Source organism: Coregonus clupeaformis, chromosome 14 (assembly GCF_020615455.1).
Source record: "Coregonus clupeaformis isolate EN_2021a chromosome 14, ASM2061545v1, whole genome shotgun sequence".
Taxonomy (NCBI): domain Eukaryota; kingdom Metazoa; phylum Chordata; class Actinopteri; order Salmoniformes; family Salmonidae; genus Coregonus; species Coregonus clupeaformis.
In genome coordinates this window covers 32,453,338-32,474,289 of record NC_059205.1, presented here as the reverse complement: position 1 = coordinate 32,474,289, position 20,952 = coordinate 32,453,338, and the positions used below count along the sequence as shown (strand labels likewise).

The 20,952-nt window shown below is 41.9% G+C and overlaps 2 protein-coding genes across 3 annotated transcripts in view; one reads left to right on the top strand and one right to left on the bottom strand.

Annotated features, from left to right (window-relative positions):
* Positions 1–2,667: 2,667 nt before the first annotated feature.
* Positions 2,668–10,924, bottom strand: LOC121581007 (NAD-dependent protein deacylase sirtuin-5A, mitochondrial). Its single transcript, XM_041896290.2, has 9 exons — positions 10,769–10,924; positions 10,029–10,141; positions 9,118–9,251; positions 5,657–5,882; positions 5,251–5,338; positions 5,084–5,137; positions 4,730–4,853; positions 4,373–4,488; positions 2,668–3,907 (listed from the first exon to the last, which is right to left on the bottom strand). The coding sequence occupies exons 1-9, from the start codon at positions 10,861–10,863 to the stop codon at positions 3,835–3,837; spliced, it is 1,023 nt and encodes a 340-aa protein (XP_041752224.2). The 5' UTR covers positions 10,864–10,924; the 3' UTR covers positions 2,668–3,834.
* A 213-nt stretch (positions 10,925–11,137) lies between these two features.
* The window catches only part of LOC121581008 (phosphatase and actin regulator 1), a 96,984-nt gene continuing 87,169 nt past the window's right edge, over positions 11,138–20,952 (top strand). The window contains exon 1 of one of the 2 annotated variants that reach the window (XM_041896294.2): positions 11,138–11,499. In XM_041896294.2, the coding sequence (XP_041752228.1) occupies positions 11,388–11,499 (112 nt within the window). In that variant the 5' untranslated portion in view covers positions 11,138–11,387. The remainder of the gene's footprint in view (positions 11,500–20,952) is intronic. The other variant, XM_045224801.1, reaches the window with a different exon arrangement.

Genomic DNA, 20,952 nt, shown 5'->3' with positions numbered 1-20,952 from the left:
CCAAATGCCACCTTCAACCATTTCAAAACGCAAACACTCCAAATAGATACATCATCAAGTCACTTCACCAGATTCAACATGCTCAGTTTGTCTCACTTTTTTTTTCTAACTCTCACACACAACACACACACTTCAGCCGGTCTCCTGGTCAATCTACTTTATCGTTCAAAGAGACGCAGGGATATTTGCAGAACTGATACCAATGATGATGGCTCTATTAACCTGCAGGCTGCTGGGTCAGACAGGGACCTTTACACATCTACCATCTCATCCCTTGCTCATCCCTCCCTTATCCCACTCTCCTGCATTCTTGTATGACCTCCAGTCACTGCCAATATCACCACTCACACTCCAGCAGGCCTGCTCAATTGAGGCTTAAAATGACTATATCATCCTATATCTATCAACGCAAGAAGAATCTAATCCTCTAGTCTATTTCATGGGTTATTTTTATGATGTGAAAAACAAATTTCACCTCACTCCTGACATTAGACACACTGTTTATAGAAGGCAGAGGATAAGAAAACATCTAAGGAAAAAGATAAGGAGAGTAGGAGAAAGGTTATGATGATAATCATCAATGATAATTAACATTATAGTAGGAGATTCAATATGGCTGCCAGAAGGAGGATGTAATTTGGCCTTTAATTGTGGGTAAAGAAATGAAGCAGAGAGAAGCCATGAAGAAAAGGGAATTATTCCTTAATGAATGGGAAATGGGATGGGGTATTTTTGGACAAGATGATTCTAAACAGGGTTCTGATGTATGTGTTTATTGTGTGTTTGCTTCCCTTGGTTGCCTGTGTGTGTGTGTGTGTCAAACGCTAATTTGATGAGAGCGCTGGGTGCATGGTGGGCATGATATGAGCTGGCCCTGCATGACTCCTCGCTCACACACTCGCGCACACACTCACACAGTCTGTTCGAGGTTACAGCCTGCCTGTTCGGATGAACAGATTGACGTGTAGGGACTACGGACCAGTAGGCCTACAACGACATTATTATTGATTAAGTTTATTTCACAGGGACAATGCTAAATAATCAACATTTCTGTAAATCTGTCAGATTTAGCTATTTCAAAATCTCACGAATGAATTAGAAATGCCTTACGCACAGACATAGTAATAACCTCCCAATCCTCACTGACATCTCCATGACATCCTAATACACACAGTATGTCAGTTTCTGCCATCATAACTGTGTGTTTTACACGAATTAGCGTGGAACTTCAGCTCTCTTATTGATTCATAATAACCTCTCCCCTCTCATTAACACTGGGGACTCATGTCATTAAGTCTGGACATTCACACTGGGGTACATAGACAAACACTGGGACACACAAACTGGGACACACACACATGCAAGCACACACACACACATACACACAGTGCTCAGGTAACCTCCCTGTCAGTCTCTCATTCCCCTCTCCTCTTGTCAACCAGGCCTATAAGAACAGATTCAGACCTTGAAACAGATGGAGACTGTCTCACACAATATGTACTAACCTCAGCCATCAACAACCAATCAACATTAAGGAGCCAGGCAGACCCACCTCTGAGTAAACATGCCTGCATTATTTTGGGATGTTTACCGTGGTCTCTCTTTTCCCATCTTTGTGGATGTTTTCTATAATACATTCTAAGTGAGGTCCTGTCCTCTGTATGATGTTTTACCTTTGACCTTGTGTTGTAAGAGAGGTATGTCCTGCTTGGACCTTAGCAGCCAAATCCTCTCCCCATAGTCATGCCTCCACCTCATGCTCTCTCTGGTTTCACTAGGTTTCTCACTCACTCAATAGATCAATACAAATGGAGAGTAATTTGAGAATACATAGAGGACCAGATAAATAACTAAAATAGCTTAAACAGGGTCATTCAAGGACGATGATTCTGCAGTCAATGTGGCAAGTAGTTCACACCTACATTAGCTTTTATTTTACAACATTATGATGGTCCAAATGAGCTCCCTGGTTTTGCTATCTACCGAAATACTGCTAGTGTTAACTTCACCTTGAGCAAAGCAAAACATTGTCCCAGAAGAACACAAATCTATATTTCCTCTCACCCATGCATACTAAGTAAGAGATAGCCTGACTGACTGACTGCAGACTCTCCTGGCTACTCTGTCTGCTCAGAGTAGTTTTTTATTGAATCTACAGTCTACATACTGGCATCTACTGTTAGCTTTGGGAACTCAAACTCCCCCAATGACTTATAGCCTATTATGAAGACAGTGCACTGAGAAAACTGCAGTAATGATACAATTGTGAGAGAGATAAAATTACAAAAGTAATGCAAATGAATTCATAATGTTGTTGACAGTATTATATTTTGAAGCATTGCATAAGATCTCATCACGTTGCATTAAAGCAAAAACACCTAAAGTAGCTAGCAGTAGTTGTAAAAAAGTACAAATACAATCAAGTACATACTTGGTTCGGCATACAACATTTCCAACAACAGAGTTATTGTGCGTGATTAGGCAAAACAATCTATTCAATGAGTAATACACATTATAAATGTTAAAGGGATACTTTGGGATTTTGGCAATGATTTTATCAACTTCCCCGGAATCAGATGAACTCATGGATACCATTTGTATGTCTCTGCATGCAGTATGAAGGAAGTTAGAGGTAGTTTCGTGCGCGAATGCTAACTAGTGTTAGCGCAATGACTGGAAGTGTATGGTATCTACTAGCATGCAAGCAGTTACCATAGATTTCCAGTCATTGTGCTAACGCTAGATAGCAATTGCACTAACGATAGTTAGTAACTTCCTTCAAACTGTATGCAGAGACATAACATTTGTATCCACGAGTTCATCTTACTCTGGGGAAGTAGATAAAGGGCTTCATCCTGAAGTATCACTTTAACACATTCTCATGCCATATAACCACAGTATAACTACTGATAGATATTGATATGGTAAATAGGGTATAGGGACGGGAATACAATAGGGCAGGCTCAGCAATAGCCAGTTCAGTGAACTGACTCTCTCTCTGTGACCTTGCTATGTACTTGAGGTTCAAAGCATGTATTTGGTCATGGTTGTGTGTATTTGGCCAAGGTTCTGTAAACAGCTGGCCAGGCACATGGATTAGGTATTGTACTGGGTTGTAGTTAATACAGTTCACAAGGGAAATGGTGTCAAAATGTCCTCCATAGAGAGTAAGAAAAGCATTCAGGTATATGATTATATTACGGTATGCTATAAAAAATAATATGATCTGATCTCATGAGCTACATCAGCATGTTATATAATGTGTGTGTGTGTGTATGTGTAGCATGTACAGCATGTGCACTGACCTCATTAATGCCACACACACAGAGCAACCAGCAAAGCCTGTACATCTGAAATATACTGAATTAACAGTGAGAGAGAGAAATGTATGCACAGATGACTGTAAGTCGCTTTGGATAAACGCGTCTGCTAAATGGCATGTATTATTATTCTATTATGATATATAAAGAAATGATACCCTCAAACCTCTGTGGAGAAGAAAAAACATTTGCCCATTCTTTATCAAGAAATACCTCTCCTTATTTCAGCTGAATATGCACTTTTCTGCCTTTCAAGAAGAGACAATAACACATAACATCTCAGTTCCAGTTTAGTTAACCTAACAAGTATCAAGTATCCAGTAAGACTACCCCTCTCTACTATTCAGTCTTCTGTTGCAGACAGCAGAACTCCCTCCACCAAGAATTCCTGTTTGAAAGTGTCTTAAGGCACGGTTTTTGGATAAGGGAATAATCACTGTGGAATCGAACAGCCCGGAGTGGATATGGGAGGAGCCCCAGAGGTCGTACCCCATCAGACCCCGCCCCTTGACTCTCAGATGTCTTCAGACTCGTGACGCGCCAACGCCAGGGGTAGCGTGGCCCCACACGGGCCCTGGAAATGGTACCTGTACATCAGCACCACACACACACACACACACCAAATACCCGACAAAGCAAGGATAAAAGGAGAAATCTGAGAAATGCTCACCAGTGTCTCCCTAAGGAAGTGTTACAAAGGACTTCAAGATGTTTGGTTCTTAATTTCCCTGTTGTGCAAATAACTGACACACATCTGATCATATCAGATCTAAGACCAAAGAGCTAATAACGCTGACTGATTTCAAACCTTACAAACTGTGTGATGCAGTAGAATCATGAATAAAACACATTTTATCAGGCTCTGTTTAGATGAAGAATCCCTATTTGATTAAACATATCCCGTTTGACTTTTTAAAAAATGACTATTTGACTTCACAAAATTGATTTGTATTTGTGTTTTTTACATCAAAAAAAGTAATTGAAAATCCCAAAATAAACTTTTATTACAACAAAAACATGTAATTTTCTAATAGTGGTAGGATGTGACTTACGTGAAGCGTGTGGTCTCAGAGGTGGTGTCAATGTTGAACTCTGCTACTGGCACGCCCCTGGACGCCACCTGGGGGGCAAACATGGCTGCCGGGTACACTATGGAGGAGGTGCCAACCTGGGGGCAGATAGAGGGCATAGGCACCAGCAAAGCCATTTAGGAGAAATATATGTATACTATACATTGGTCTGAACATCAGTTTCAGGTGTGTGGTGATTTATATCAGGCTCTGTCTCTACAGTGTATTACAAAATCTCATTACATACTAAAGTGTGTATATAAAGAAGACATTTTCTAAAGATAAAGATTGAGATACATAGCAACAACAAGATATCCAGCAACTATGAGGCCAACTCACCACCAGACACAGATCACAGGTGTCCAGCACCGTCTCCACCTTGGTCAAGACGTGTGAGTCTAGAGTTTCCCCGAACCAGGTCACATTGGGCCTGAGCAGACCATGACAGTCACTCTTCTCACACCTGCACATAAAACCACCAAGGGATGACATCATCAGTCACATGCAGGCAAACATCACACATAACAGGTGTATGGTTACTTAGGATTGAGAAGAGGTCAAGTTAAAAGCAAATAATACTCTACTGCCACCATGTGGAAAATATTTTATCACTGTGGCTTGGATTTTCTGTGGTAGACTTTTGTACAAAAAAGATGTCAAAAGATAGACAGAACCAAACTAATCCCCACCTACCTTGGCAGCTCCTCTGGGGGAATCTTGGCATCACTGGTATCTGGGTCAGGAGAACTGTGGAACAAATGAATACAACAATTTTTCTAAAAGTCAAGTTATACATTCAATGTAGAACATTCGCCTGAGCAGGTGATTGTACTTTACTGAGGGGCTGTAGTGCTGCTTACCCTTTCCCCTCTAGGGCAGCACATATTGGACTGCTCTGGTTCACAGCCACATGTCCACAGCTCACACAGCGCGTCTCAAACAGACTTACTGATGATTTACAGGGGAGGAAAACAGAACTGAGCACCATCCAGACACTTTGGAGAAGTCTCTCAAAAACATGCTGATAATGACAACATTTGTCCAAGTTATCTTATGTTCAACTTTTGACAACCACCACTAGAGCAAGGGCTAATTATTTGAGTACATCTTCTGAGCTTACTTATTAACAATGGAGCCTCTCTTGAAACAGTGCCTTCTTTCTAAAACATTTTGCCTGTGGCCTTGTCTGAACCAATCCCTGCTGCCCAGCCCTTCCCAGCCCTCTCAAGGGCCCACCTAGCCCTCTCCCAGCCCCAGCCCTCTCACCGTGGATCTTGAGGACATGTCTGGATCCGGCCTGGCGGTGCAAATCGTCTATGACCTGGGTGATGACTACGACAGAGCGGCCCTGCTTCCTCAGCCGGGCCTCACACTCTGCAATGGCCAGGTGGGCTGCATTGGGCCCCTTACTCAGCATCACTTCACGTCGGTAGTGGTAGAACTCCCACACCAGGGAAGGGTTCCGAAAGAAGGCCTCAGGGGTGGCTATGTCCTGTGGACAGAGATGGACAAGGACATGGGTGGGGAGGGTTAGGGGTCAAAGTTCACAGGGCAAGGAGGTAGAGTCTAAGGGGTCAGGGTGGAGATGGATGGGATAAGTCTACAGTGTTAGGGGCAGGCTGGATGAGAATATGTGACTAGGTAAAGAGCAGGTGGGAGGACTGGGTCAAAGTTAGAGCAGAGAACAGCAAGGCACGTTGAGTTGTAGATTTAGAGATCTCAGGGAAAAAAGGAACAAAATAAACATGACATTTTCACATATTTAACAGTGTGAACAAGCTCCCATAAATAAACACTTGGGGGCACAGGATGGAACAAACACAACTTGAAGGTTTGTTTTGATTCTCTCTCTCTCAAAGTGAATCTCTAATGAGACTGTCCTACTTAGATTAACTGATACTGGCTGCAGCTCCTTAGCTCTCCCTGGGAACCGCACACAGTAACCGTGGTTACACAAGTAACCCTCCCCCCTCCTCATTGTTGTTGTCATGACAAATCCATTGATACGGGAGGACACTCCCCTCCTTATGTACTTGGACAGTGTAGCTAACATTTTAAATGTGGCTCTATACTCCAGCATTTTGGATTTGAGATCAAATGTTTCATATAAGGCGACAGTACAGAATGTCACAATGACAACATAAAGCTTGTGACTACAAACTTGTTGGATGCATTTACAGCTTTGGTTCTGTTTGGGATTATGTTTTGTCCATTAGAAAGTCAATGGTGAATAATGCATTGTGTAATTTTGGAGTCTTTTCTATTGTAAGTGACAATAATAATAATTTGGTGGGCGCTTATATTTGTCCTATTTCACACATGTACAAGTGTTTATACAACGGGTAGTTTGGAATTCCCATAGAGTCTATCCTGCCCATGATATACTAGACATTATACAACGGGTGGGTCTAATCCTGGATGCTGATTGGTTAAAACCGCATTACAGCCGGTGTCTATTCCAGAAGTTACCACCGGTTAAAACTATGACGTTGAAATGCCAATTTACTCTGTTCCATCTCACTGCGCAATCCACTGTCTCATCAGCCCAGCCAGGCAATTTATAATCTTGAGCTTCATTATTAAAAGCGTCGAGACATTATCTCCCATTTATTTTAGACTAGCATTTGATTTTCAACAGCGGAGATTTGTATAAACCTTGCCATCTTTCTCTTCGACATTTGCAACATTGTTTCAATATTGAAATTCGATCTCTAGCTGTCCCATAGTAATGAATGTGTCGGGAGTCGAGACAAGACAGATAGCTTTTCTCAGCCACTCGAAATCATGAATCAGCTGGCATAATTTTTATGGATATATACAAAGAAATGTCAATAGAAAACAGGTCAAATGAAATGAAATGCAGCTTTTTTTTTTTGCCATAGCAACCTACAAAGTTCTAGAACTATAAACCAACACTTGGGTAGTTTTGCTTTACATGGCAGTCAATACGAATAGAACTAACGATCAGAGAACGCCTAAAATTGCAATTGACAACCAGTGTTAGTGAATGTAACACCACGTTTTGTGGAAAAATGTACGGTTCGGGAAATAATCTTGCTTTTTAATGCTGGTAACCCATTGCATAAAAGCAATAATACACTCAAGCCCATGTGTTATGGTAAAAATTGTACATGCATGTGTGAATTGGAAATGTGTTTTTTGCATATCCCAACTCCCCCTGAGACACCCTCGAAGAGTGTGGTCACGGTCATGAATTAAATGAATTGTGAATGATGATGAGTGAGACGGACAAATATCATACCTCCCATAAAAAGCTCAATTACTCTGCTATTGGTCATCGTGAGAGGTAAGCATGTTTTGTTGTAGCCTTTGTAACTTTCTTGTATCATTATTCATTCATGATTTTTCTTAATTGTTCAGAAACATCTTATTTATTCACTTAGAAAGAAAATGACTCTAGTCATCATTTCCCATTCAGTTCCAATTGGGCAAAACATAATCAAAAACACAACCAAACAAACTGCAAATGCATCCAACGAGTTTGTAGTCACAAACTTGATGTAGTCATTGAATGCTAGGAATATGGGACCAAACACAAAATGTTTGACTACTTTAATACCCTATAAGTGAATTTGTCCAATTACTTATGACTTCTTCAAATGGGGGGACTACATATATAAAGTGCTTTCATTTCTAAACGGTAAAACAGAATAAAAGGTAACATTCTGTACTGACGGCTCATATGAAATATTTGATGTCATATCCAAAATGCTGGAGTATAGAGTCAAATGTAAAATTGTAGCTTCACTGTCCAAATACATATGGAGGGGAGTGTTTATAGCATTATTTTTTTTATTTTTTTTTATTTAACCTTTATTTAACCAGGTAAGCCAGTTGAGAACAAGTTCTCATTTACAACTGCGACCTGGCCAAGATAAAGCAAAGCAGTGCGATAAAAACAACAACACAGAGTTACATATGGGGTAAACAAAACATAAAGTCAAAAATACAACAGAAAATATATATACAGTGTGTGCGAATGTAGTAAGTTATGGAGGTAAGGAAATAAATAGGCCATAGTGCAAAATAGTTACAATTTCGTATTAACACTGGAATGATAGATGTGCAAAAGATGATGTGCAAATAGAGATACTGGGGTGCAAATTAGCAAAAATAAATAACAATATGGGGATGAGGTAGTTGGGTGGGATAATTTCAGAATGGCTGTGTACAGGTGCAGTGATCGGTAAGCTGCTCTGACAACTGACGTTTAAAGTTAGTGAGGGATATAAGAGTCTCTAGCTTCAGAGATTTTTGCAGTTCGTTCCAGTCATTGGCAGCAGAGAACTGGAAGGAATGGCGGCCAAAGGAGGTGTTGGCTTTGGGGATGACCAGTGAGATATACCTGCTGGAGCGCAGACTATGGGTGGGTGTTGCTATGGTGACCAGTGAGCTAAGGTAAGACGGGGATTTGCCTAGCAATGATTTATAGATGACCTGGAGCCAGTGGGTTTGGCGATGAATATGTAGTGAGGGCCAGCCAACAAGAGCATACAGGTCACAATGGTGGGTAGTATATGAGGCTTTGGTGACAAAACGGATGGCACTGTGATAGACTACATCCAATTTGCTGAGTAGAGTGTTGGAGGCTAATTTGTAAATGACATCGCCGAAGTCAACAATTATGTAAATGTCTGTGTGTACATGAGCATGACAAGATTGTGAAATTAAAGCCTGTAGGTCTATATATGTCTGTTTTACATTACCTGAGACTGCCATTTCCTCCAGTAGCCCGCAGCACCCCTAAAGGTAGGCACCCCACTCTCTGCACTCACACCTGCCCCAGTAATGATGGCTATGTGCCTGGCTTTAGAGAAGATATTTCGGAATTCTGACATATCTACAGAAGAGAAAAATTAATACATTAACAAGAGCCATTAGAGCAGGGATGGGAAACATTGACGGGGTGGGGTGCCACAAAAACCTGAAATCATCATGAGGGGCCGCAGTGGCTCGCGGGTCTGCAAACCCACACATGCAGTCAGAGCCAGCCCTAGCCTTTTGGGGGCCCCAAGTAAAATGTTGTTGGGGGGGCCCGCCCCGCCCACCTTGGGAACAAAACATTTTCTCGGCCCCACTCTTGACAGCGGAAATAAATAAAAAATGTTTTAGAGTTAATTTCCAGCAATTCTATACATTTTGCCATGGAGCGGAGAGAAGATTTAGCAATTTTATAACACATTTCATGCAATTTTACTCATTTTGCCATGGAGCAGAGAGAAATGTTTGCAGTTTTGAATATGATAGCTGAGTGAGAGTGACTAACAAAATCAATTGGGGCCCCCTGGTTGGTAATTCGACCATGATTACTACAAGTTTAGACAGCTGGCTAGACTAAATTAGCAATCTAAAAATGTTTAGCTGACATGGGCTAATTGAGTGACTGTCAGTGACTGACATAACAATAGAAAAACTGCTGATGCCCAACCAAATGTATTTATTTATTTATTTTTTGGGGGGGGGAATTTATCCACGGGCTTAAGACTGTTCACTCAGCAGCAGCAGCCTAGGCCTACTATTTAACACTAGAATGTCAAGCCAATGTATGGAGAGCACTACATGCCAGTAGGAAAGGAGGAACTTCTGAATTCAGATCATGCATGTGGTAGGACCTTACCTGAACTGGCAGACCTGGTCATCTCTACCAAAGGCCCACGTGTCACTGGAGAAGTCACGCGAGGACCAAGTCCAATTGAAACTAGATGTCGAAGAATCATTGTCACTACAGCTCTGTAAGAGAAGACAGAAAGTTAGGATAATTATTTTCTGACTTCCTTGGAAGTCAGATGGACAAACTATATAATTACACATTTGCATTCATAAACTCTTAAGGCCACGGTCATTTATACATGTACCCTCATCCTGTCATTTAGTTGTTTGAATGTGGGAATGAGAATTGTCACCAGTGCCTGATCAATGTCAACTGGCTGCTATATAAATATTTACTTGTTGTGCATGACAGGCTTGCATTTGAACAACACGTTTTGCGTGGGCATAGGCTTTTGCATTCTGAATGGTGTTTAGGCTACAACGTGTCCCAACCAGCACAGTCTACACAATAAGTTTTACAAGTTGATTGTCATTGAGCAAACTCATTCAAATCAGCTGTGGCTCGTAAATCAAATATTTCTATAAAAATGTTGAACGGAGTATTGAATAAATAAATATATAATTTCCTCAACGACAGCCTACATTTCTAAAACTTTGAAAACAGGGACATAAAGAAGAGCCATCTTGAATTCTAAAAGTAGCTAAATTCCAAATGTCAGGATAAAAATGTTACATGCAGGCAAATAAGTTGTACAACGATCACTACATTGAATTGCCTTGTTCAGAATAACTCGAGTTCATACATACCCAGCAGTTACCAGATGGCGAGGCAAAGTTTGTTTACTTTTCTTACTGTATTTAATTTGAAAACCCGTAAAGACTCCCTTGCTGTCGCAAAGCATTGAAGATTCCGCTCCAAAATCCACTACTGAGGGGAAAGTTGTAGGCTACTTTAGTTTATAGTGCCCTCTGGTGGTGTAATTTTTTTCTTTTTTTTTATCTCTCTCGACCTCAGACAAGATTTGTGTTCTTTCTTTCTTTCTTTCTTTCTTTCTTTCTTTCTTTCTTTCTTTCTTTCTTTCTTTCTTTCTTTCTTTCTTTCTATCCACTTGCTGATACATCCATACAGGAGCCTATATTTATAATTTAACTCCACAAGTCGGCATTGGATAGGCTATTTTGAAAATGTAGGCCATTTACTTGATTATAAATTATTTTTTGCCTCTATTCCATTCTCATTCCCATCTGTCTGCTGTTGGGTTAAGGAGCTTTGTAGTAGCGGCTCCACCTCGCTTCAAAAGTCACATCTCCCTCTCCCGTCTCTCCCCATTCAATTTTTTCCCTCCCCATCAGTACCTCCTCGTGAGCGGCCGTGGCTCTGTGTCTGTCCCAACACGCAAGTCGTCACTGGACGCTGCTCAAATTGATGGCGGCTTCTCCGGAGGACCATGTAGACCGCCGGCCGATCAGGAGAGTCCGGTCCAAGAGCGATACCCCTTACCTCGCCGAAGCCAGAGTTTCCTTCAACCTGCACACAGGTAGGTTGCTTCTCACGTTTGGCCATTGGTTTTCAGAGCGTAGCCGATAAAGCAACTGCACCTAACCTTACTAGCCTATTGTAAACTAACGGTTTTGTAACACATCATTATATTTGATAGTATTTTTTTTACTGAGACTGTGCTCGATCTGCACTATTGCCAGTGGGCTCTAGTGCATGTAGCCTGTAATGTGGAACTTTGGTTTTTCGTCATTTGCAATTTTGGTAGCATTTTGGACAAGTTTATAATATCAATCGAATTGTCTGATCAGCGAATTGATCATTTGCGATTAGGTTATGTAAGAAGAAGAACAAGATTTATGGTTATTGTTCAACGTGTGAGATTTGATTTCGTGAGAGAACGGCATTAGGTATTAATTCAATTCAGTTACATAATAGAGAAGCATTCGAATGGCAATCTGAGCCCCAACGTGATCGTAGTCACCAGCAAGGTGTTCAGGATTAGGCCACACCGGATAGATCCCTGACAGAGAACAGATTGGTGTTGACTGTTAAAGCACCGATGTATGTTAGCTACATCCACATTATTACATACAGTGTAAGATAATATTAATGTATTGGATGATGATTAGATTTTGTTTATGGCTTGTGGGAAACGTGCACAAATTGCTCCCCTCTGCGCGCCTAGGTGTATTGCATTCCTTGTTACCATGGTGACTTAGCATATTTCGGGCTGAGTCAGTTGTTATCCCACGAGACATTCATATGTTTTGCATTGTAATAGTATACAGCCTGAACCAAATGCAGCCAAATGTAGCCTTCCAATCAAATACCCTAGTTATTCTTATTTCGTTATCATGCAAAATAATGTATGTGGGATTGGATGATTGCCATGATGAATATGTTCATAAATAGATAGTGTCGGAGCCTTTTGCACGGTTTTAGTTGATAAATAGTCAATGCATCAGTTCAGTAGTCTTGCGGTGCTTCTTTCACGCAGCCGGAGCTGGCTGGCCACTGTGCTGTGGTGCTGAAACTGCTAGATAGGCAAGTTTGCCCGTCAGTTGCGTACGTGGAAAGACTTCGAATAACTTAAGGTAAATTATTTGATTGTTTTCTTTTAGGTGCTTGTTTTGTCTTAATCTGCTCTACTTTGTTAAACCAAACCAGATTGCTACATTTCTGATTTGATCATCATCCATCCCTCATCCAGGCGAATTGCATTTGTTTTTCCAGTCACACCCACACTGTGAATTCTGCTGTGACTAAACTGCAGCATCAGTCCCGATGGTGTTAAGATTGGCTTTACTGTGTTGTTGGTTAACACACAATATTGCACACCAGCTTGTAGTCCTTTGCATAGTTTTGGAAATAAATACTTTGCAGGCTATTGATGTATTTTGGAAATGTCTACTATCTTGTGTTTTGACTTGCCCTAAAACATGTTTTACTATGATCTGTAACGAATGAGTTGGAGCAGGTTACTTTACCCTCACTCTTCTAAAACAGTGACCCCAATCACATCAGGTAGGCTAAATGCTTTCCCTGATTATGTCTATTGTAATATGGGTGTGCCATGAGGGAGGGAGAGAGAGAGGGAGAAGGAGGAAGGGAGAGATAGAGCGAGAGAGAGAAGAGACAAATAGAGAGAGAGGTGGGGAGAGAATGATGGAGGGAGGTAGAAAGAGATGAAAAGAGAGAGAGAAAGGGAAACAGAGCAAGACAGAAACAGAGTGTTTCCATGTGGTGTGAGGCCAGCAGGAGGCCAAGTAGAGCTGTTATGTGGAAACAAGGTCACCAAGCCATTTGGCCCAGATGAGCCCTGAGGTAACCAGAACCTGTTCTAATGAGCCTGTCGGCCCGTGGAGGGGAGCATTCTGGGAGGGTTATGACTTTGCATGTCTCAGTCCTCCTTTTGCCAGTATTGGGAGGTGGCCTTAGTGGAAAGGGGCCAGGAGAATGGGGACCAGCACTACTGACAGCTGCACTATACCCCACCAGCACCTACATGATTCTTGGAATAGGCCTGAAGCATTCTGCTAATCTATATTCCACTGTATATGACCACAAATCTGTCTGCGCCAGACACCACAGATCACAATATGGTGTCAGATATCACACACTCATAGACGCACACACACAAACTCCAACAGACACAACATTCTGAGAGGACAACAGTACAATTATCTGAGGACACAGTTCCAAAGGCACTCTATTGTCTGACTGGCTGATGAACGTGTTGATCCCGGGTCAACATAATAACGATTTTTCATGTATGGCTTGAAGAAACCAGCATGTGCAATTCTATTCTGTACTCTGAACTGAAACTGCTGAAACATTTGGATCCCTGTTCTCCCAGGGTCACATACAGTAGGCTCATGTAGTCTCTGCTGTGAGGCTAGCCCAGTCCTGCAAGGCTATAGCACCATAGCATCCAATTACTTTATGATAGGAATTACCCCATAATTGAATCAGGGGTGAGTACAGTAAGGGCTGAGTATGACAAGACGTACTGTAGGTATATTGAATTGGCCTGTTTAGCATTGTGTGGCTAATTTGATTGGTCTCTTTGATTAGATTAACCTGAGCTGAGTCATGCTGCTGGCTGCCATGTGAGTTCATCTTTAATAAAGTGGAGGTTTCTGTTGTTGTTAGAAACAGCAGCTAGGCTAAGCCCTGTTGTCTCTCACTGTTATGAAGCACCCAGTGATGTGATGCTGTACAGGTGAGTCCTAAATGGCACCCTATTCCCTAAATAGTGCACCACATTTGACCAGAGCCCTATGGGACGGTCGAAAATCCCAACAATGCCACCCTCTTGGAGGTTTGTCAGAGCAGCAGGTGACCATTCCAAAGGAGTATGTATCATGTACGGATGTATCTCTAAGCTATACATGGCTCTGCTTTGAGCGATTGGAACTACATCTGTCAGACTACTTAACTCAAGGTGAAGCCAGGATTTCAATCAACCATCCCAACAGGAAATTACTGCTAACCAGAGAAGCTGGTTGACACTTCTATTTCACACTGTGCACACAAACACAGAATGAATAGAATCCAGTACAAGCAAATGAAGGATTAGTATGGCAGGCTGCGAAGTGAATGTTTGGGTGAGAGCCGTGTGTGTGTTTGTGTGTGTGTGTGTGTGTGTGTGTGTGTGTGTGTGTGTGCATGCTTGCATGCGTGTTTGCGTGCATGTTTGTGTGCGTGGGTGCATGCGTGTGCTTGCAACGATATCTGTGTGTGTGTGCGCGACGGTGTGTGTGTGTGTTGTGTGTGTTGCCTGCCTGCTCGTCAGTCCAGCAGCTCTCTCATTAGATTAGTTTGTTTCGTTTGCTCATCACTCAGGCACAGCTTAACAACAGTCACATCTGTTATCTCCCTGTCACACACAGACACACACACTCTCTCACACACACACACATACAGACACACACACCTCTCCCGTCCTTATACACACTCCCCTCTATTTCTCCTCATTCATTCTCTGTCAAACTCTAGCATACTGTCATCTTTTCTCAAACATTTTCACTTACTGAAGCCCTCCTTTGCCTCTCTATCTCACACACACAGTCACACAGTGTGTTTTAAGTTCAGATGTACTGGTTGTCAGTGCTCCCTTCAGATGGCTGTTACAGTGTTTTGTGGAAGGCATGAACCTTACCTTTGTGAGTGGTGCTCTTTGGCTCTCTAAAATGAGGTCAGATGGAAAGAGATGTATACTTTCTCTGTGTGTGCGTGTGTGCGCGTGCGAGTGCATTTGTGTGACAGACATATTTGGTATACTGTAGCTTTGACTGTTGACCCCTACAGCAGTGGTATTCAACCTTTTTCAGCAGGAACCCTCTTTTTTTCTACCAGAATTTCTGGGGACCCCTTATTAAAATGAATAAGTACATTTACTCAATCAAATTATCTTTCTCAAAAATGTTTGTATATTGTCCCATACAATAATCTGTACTCTTAAAGATGCACTATGCAGAAATTGCTCCGCCATTTCCCGCAAAAATTCTAATATTTAGCCTAATTTCAGTTTATGTGACAAAACAAGCAAGTATAGTGCTATGAAATATATTTTCCATAATCAAAAATATTGTATTTTCAGCTGTTTGAAGCTGGTGTACAAAACCAAAAGTAAAAGAGGCAAAAAAAAAAAAAGTATCAAATGTGAAGCATAGAAATAGTGCACATAGAACAGATCTACTGCTTCTAAGAATTTAAATGAGAATGACAGATCTATAACTCACATTTCTATGTGAATTTTGTCGGTCGCCCAAAAAGTAACATATTGCGGTTGCACATTTTGGCGACCCCACTGCAGTTCCCCCGCTTTGAATACCACCACTAGTATTGTGAAAAAAATCTAATCAGACAGTGGAGCCTTTCATCTGTGTGTGATTAAATTTGATCTGTTTTTGGTTTAGTTTAATCACATCTTTTGTACACTCCATATAGGATGGCTATCCTCATTGTTGATCTGTCTTACACAGTATTTGGTTTATCTTGTAATGTAATGTCTGTGATACACTGTGCATTTTACAGGGGTGGCCTACTGTGCAGTAGTTAGTTATCCTGTCCTGGGCAGCTGAATGCTGTGTGTGCAGACTGAGGCGTGGGACAGGGGACACTGATGGCTAGATCTCCATTAAAGGACATGGGCTGAATGTAAATAGCCTGTATGGGCTGCAGGGGACATGAATTTGAAGCTAGTTTCATACACATACACATGCAGTACACGCTCACAAACACACTCAAATATGCAACACATTCACGCAAGCATGCACACACACACACACTCCATTTAACACATGACTCCTTTCCTCAGCACAAAAAATTCGGACAACCTCTTTACAATGTTACGGGAACATTCTTTCCAATTCCCAGATGCCTGGTATAAGTGTATAAGCATTACAAGCCCATTGCAGTAGCATATTGCAGTTGAGGGACAGTAATGTTGAGTTCTCTCCCTCCCTCCTTCCCTGCTTCTTTCTCCCTCCCTCCCTCCCCCCCTCCCTCCCTCCTGCTCTCTGTAATCACTCCTGTCCCAGAGAGTACAATCAATACAGCCAGACGGATGGTGGAGGGCGGCAGGACAGAGCCCATCCAACGCCACCCTCTATCTTCCTGTCTCACCTGGGCCTTTCTGGGGAAATGATAGTGTGTCAGAGGGAAGCACATCACATAACCACCGGCCAGACCAGACCAGACAAGATCCACTCCCAGTTTTAAGGCTGCCTGTATTTGATCTCTATTTGAGGCCGTCTCTGGTCTACCCTGAGCGGATCTATCTCCTCTACGTCATACACTTCGCGTGTGCCTGGTTAGTCTGACTGCCTCACTGCCGGGAAGGGTTTCATATACGGTGCATTCGGAAAGTATTCAGACCCCTTCATTTTTTCCACATTTTGTTACGTTAAAGCCATATTCTAAAATTGATTAAATAGTTTTTTCCCCCTCATTAATCTACACCCAATACCCCATAAAGACAAAGCAATTTTGTTGTTGTTGAAATTGTTGCTAATTTATTAAACATTTTATAAACTGAAATATCACATTTACATAAGTATTCAGACCCTTTACTAAGTACTTTGTTGAAGCACGTTTGGCAGCGATTACAGCCTCAAGTCTTTTGGGTATGACGCTACAAGCTTGGCACACCTGTATTTGGGGAGTTTCTCCCATTCTTCTCTGCCGATCCTTTCAAGCTCTATCAGGTTGGATGGGGAGCGTCGCTGCACAGCTATTTTCAGATCTCTCCAGAGATGTTCGATCGGGTTCAAGTCCGGGCTCTGGCTGGGCCACTCAAGGACATTCAGAGACTTGTCCCGAAGCCACTCCTGCGTTGTCTTGGCTGTGTGCTTAGGGTTGTTGTCCTGTTGGAAGGTGAACCTTCGCCCTAGTCTGAGGTCCTGAGCGCTCTGGAGCAGGTTTTCATCAGGGATCTCTCTGTACTTTGCTCCGTTCATCTTTCCCTCGATCCTGACTAGTCTCCCAGTTCCTGCCGCTGAAAAACATCCCCACAGCCAGGTTTCCTCCAGATATGATGCTTGGCATTCAGGCCAAAGAGTTCAATCTTGGTTTCATCAGACCAGAGAATCTTGTTTCTCATGGTCTGAGAGTCCTTAAGGTGCCTTTTGGCAAACTCCAAGCGGGCTGTCATGTGCCTTTTACTGAGGAGTGGCTTCTGTCTGGCCAATCTACCATAAAGGTCTGATTGGTGGAGTGCTGCAGAGATGGTTGTCCTTCTGGAAGCTTCTCCCATCTCCACAGAGGAACTCTGGAGCTCTGTCAGAGTAACCATCAGGTTCTTGGTCACCCACTGACCAAGGCCATTCTCCCCCGATTGATCAGTTTGGCCGGGCAGACAGCTCTAGGAAGAGTCTTGGTGGTTCCAAACTCCTTTCATTTAAGAATGATGGAGGCCACTGTGTTCTTTGGGGACCTTCAATGCTGCAGAATGTTTTTGGTACCCTTCCCCAGATCTGTGCCTCGACACAATCCTGTCTCGGTGCTCTACGGACAATTCCTTCGACCTCATGGCTTGGACATACACTGTCAACTGTGGGATCTTATATAGATAGGCATTTCCAAATCATGTCCAATCAATTGAATTTACCACAGCTGGACTCCAATCAAGTTGTAGAAACATCTCAAGGATAATCAATGGAAACAGGATGCTCCTGAGCTCAATTTCAAGTCTCATAGCAAAGGGTCTGAATACTTATGTAAATACTTAAGTACTTAAGTATTTTTTAAAATATATATATTTTTAAATATATATTCACAGAAATGTCTAAGAACCTGTTTTCACTTCATCATTATGGGGTATTGTGTGTAGATTGATGAGGAAAATGTTTTATTTAATCCATTTTAGAATAAGGCTGTAACGTAACAAAATGTGGAAAAAGTCAAAGGGTCTGAATACTTTCCGAATGCACTGTAGTAGGGCGGTTCTTGAATTGAGGTGGCATTTGGGCACGGCATTTTGGTACATCTTCCCATTCTAAATCAACTAATATGGCAGCTTAATTACTTTAAATATATTTTACCATTATGATAACATTGTGCCACCAGTAGGAGTAGTAAGACCAATGATGGTAACACCTATGAGAGATGTTTGGTTATTGAGGATTTTCTTAAAAGGATGCCACAGATGCGCAAATCTAAAGTCCTTAACCCTTTACAAATAATTTACTAAAGTTAGATGATTAATAATTTGGCTAACAATGTTATTTCCCTTGAGTAATTGAGTAACACTGGATTTAAACACACCAAATTGTCTATGGAATCCTGGCATTTTCTACATACTAAAAGGGTGTAATTAGCAAATAATTGTGTTCAATATAGACTCCTCCCCTGAAAACACTGGAAGGAATACTCAAGGTCATTCCATCTTTGTAATGAGTGATTTTCAAGGCGGTAACACCAGTGACATAAAACTGAGGGTCAGACATTATAAATTGTTTTTTAAAAAGCCTTATTTGTTTTTATTGATCTCTATACAATATATTCAATACTTTTGTTCACTTTCTAGCATTCAAAATAATAGATAATAATATATATCTCTAAATCCCCAAAACATGTAACTACACTACTGGGACAAGTCAATTTGCTTACCCTAAGTACTTTAAACAATGCATAAACATAAAATGTTGCAGTATAAAGGACTCTGATTATGTTTTATCATTGATAAACAGTTCAATATAAACAAATGTTTTAATTTTAGAGTATCTTTCATGGTTGCAAAGTCAAGGGACGCAAATGCCACCTCAATTCAAGAACGACCCAGTAGTCATTGCATCCTGGACATGGGCGTCTACTTAACTATGTCTTTAACAGAGATGACAGTTTGAGTTTACCACCAGTTTAATAATAATATAATAATATCCAAAGTGACTTACAGTCATGTGTGCATACATTTTTACGTATGGGTGGTCCCGGGGATCGAACCCACTACCCTGGCGTTACAAGCGCCATGCTCTACCAATTGAGCTACAGAGGACCACATAAGGATTAAGGAGTTTAATGACCCTTTACATTTTGACTCCTACCACAACCGGATAAGATTAGCCTCCTTCTTTTTTAGCCCCAGTACAAATTCAAACATATATTCTGGAGGTGTTTGCAAGGTCAAGATTGTCTGGGAGCGTTTGCAGTCAGTCGTCAGTCTTAACGTGCCGATTCTGTTCCAGTTAAGGTGCAGTGCATCTGAGATTGATTGCTTTGGCGTGGTGCCAGGATGGACTCTGCTGAACCTGTAGTGTGTTAGCTGTTTGGCAACAATACACAAGACTATTATAAAGCATGTTCAACAAAGTGGCAAGAGATTATACCCTCAACACACACACACACACACACACACACACACACGCACACGCACACTCACATTTTACAGTCATGCAACACACTTATTCTTATAGCAATCCATTTGGATCAGCACAGGTTGTACCCTACTGTATCATAAATCTCAGAATAAAACATGAATATTATATTGAAAATAGCTGTATAGCTGTGCTGCACTGAGGCAACTAATGGTGCTACGATTCCTTTCAACCCTCAGAACCAACCACCTGACTAGGAGATCTCCCATCATCCTCCACTTCAGATGAAAGAAGGAGACAGGCAGATGTCAACCATGAAAGGCCTGGAGAGATTGCACTTATTTTCTCTCTTTCTCTCTCTGTCTCTTTTTCTCTCTGTCCCTCTATCGCCCTCCCCCTCTCTCTCCTGAAGTGTGGGAATGACTAGCTGTAATATGCTTTCCACGTACCCCCCACCCCCCATCCCCCATGTGAAATAATGCATTCTGCAAAAGCTCTCCAAGCTGGGGAAAGCTGCGTGACAATGAGGTTATTAATCATATTTATAGTCAGTGTGGAAGAACGTTGGGTAAGGGGGTAGGGGGGGGGGGGACGGTGGGGGGATAGGAGGGGTTGAATCCCAATGACAGCTCCACCACTGCCAAAAGCCAATATGCTGCCTGGAGTAGGTGGAGGAGTGCAGTGTCTCTTTTCCTACACTCTTTTCCTTTTATTTTATTCAATCTGCAGAAAGCCCGGTGGAGCGCAGTGAATTTATCTCTGTTAGAGTTGGTGCAGGCAGGTAGCATTGTTGTGAAACAATGCGGAGGGAATGGCATAACTGCTTGTTGGTAGTATCGCACTACTGTTCCCACTGCACACCACCAGCTCTTTATGATATTTCTGCTGACAGGCAGAGGAGAGCTCGCAGACAGAACTCTCTCAATGCAATACTCTCTTAGAAAAAAAGGTGCTACCTAGAACCTAAAAGGGTTATTCGGCTGTCCGCATAGGAGAACCCTTTGAAGAACCCTTTTTGGTTCCAGGTAGAACCATTTTGGTTCCAGATAGAACTCTTTTGGATTCCATGTAGAACCCTTTCCACAGAGGGTTCTACATGCAACATAAAAGGGTTCTACCTGGAACCCAAAAGGGTTCTCCTAAGGGGACAGCCAAAGAACCCTTTTGGAACC

What these genes read in the sequence shown, in the direction of transcription:
- LOC121581007 (XM_041896290.2), bottom strand. Translation starts at nt 10,863, where the DNA reads ATGCTTTGCGACAGCAAGGGAGTCTTTACGGGTTTTCAAATTAAATAC. An exon ending in GACCAGGTCTGCCAGTTCAG is followed by an intron (nt 9,252 to 10,028) that starts GTAAGGTCCTAC and finishes TCTCTTCTGTAG; the next exon opens with ATATGTCAGAATTCCGAAAT. An exon ending in GCTGCCCTAGAGGGGAAAGG is followed by an intron (nt 5,138 to 5,250) that starts GTAAGCAGCACT and finishes TTTGTTCCACAG; the next exon opens with TTCTCCTGACCCAGATACCA.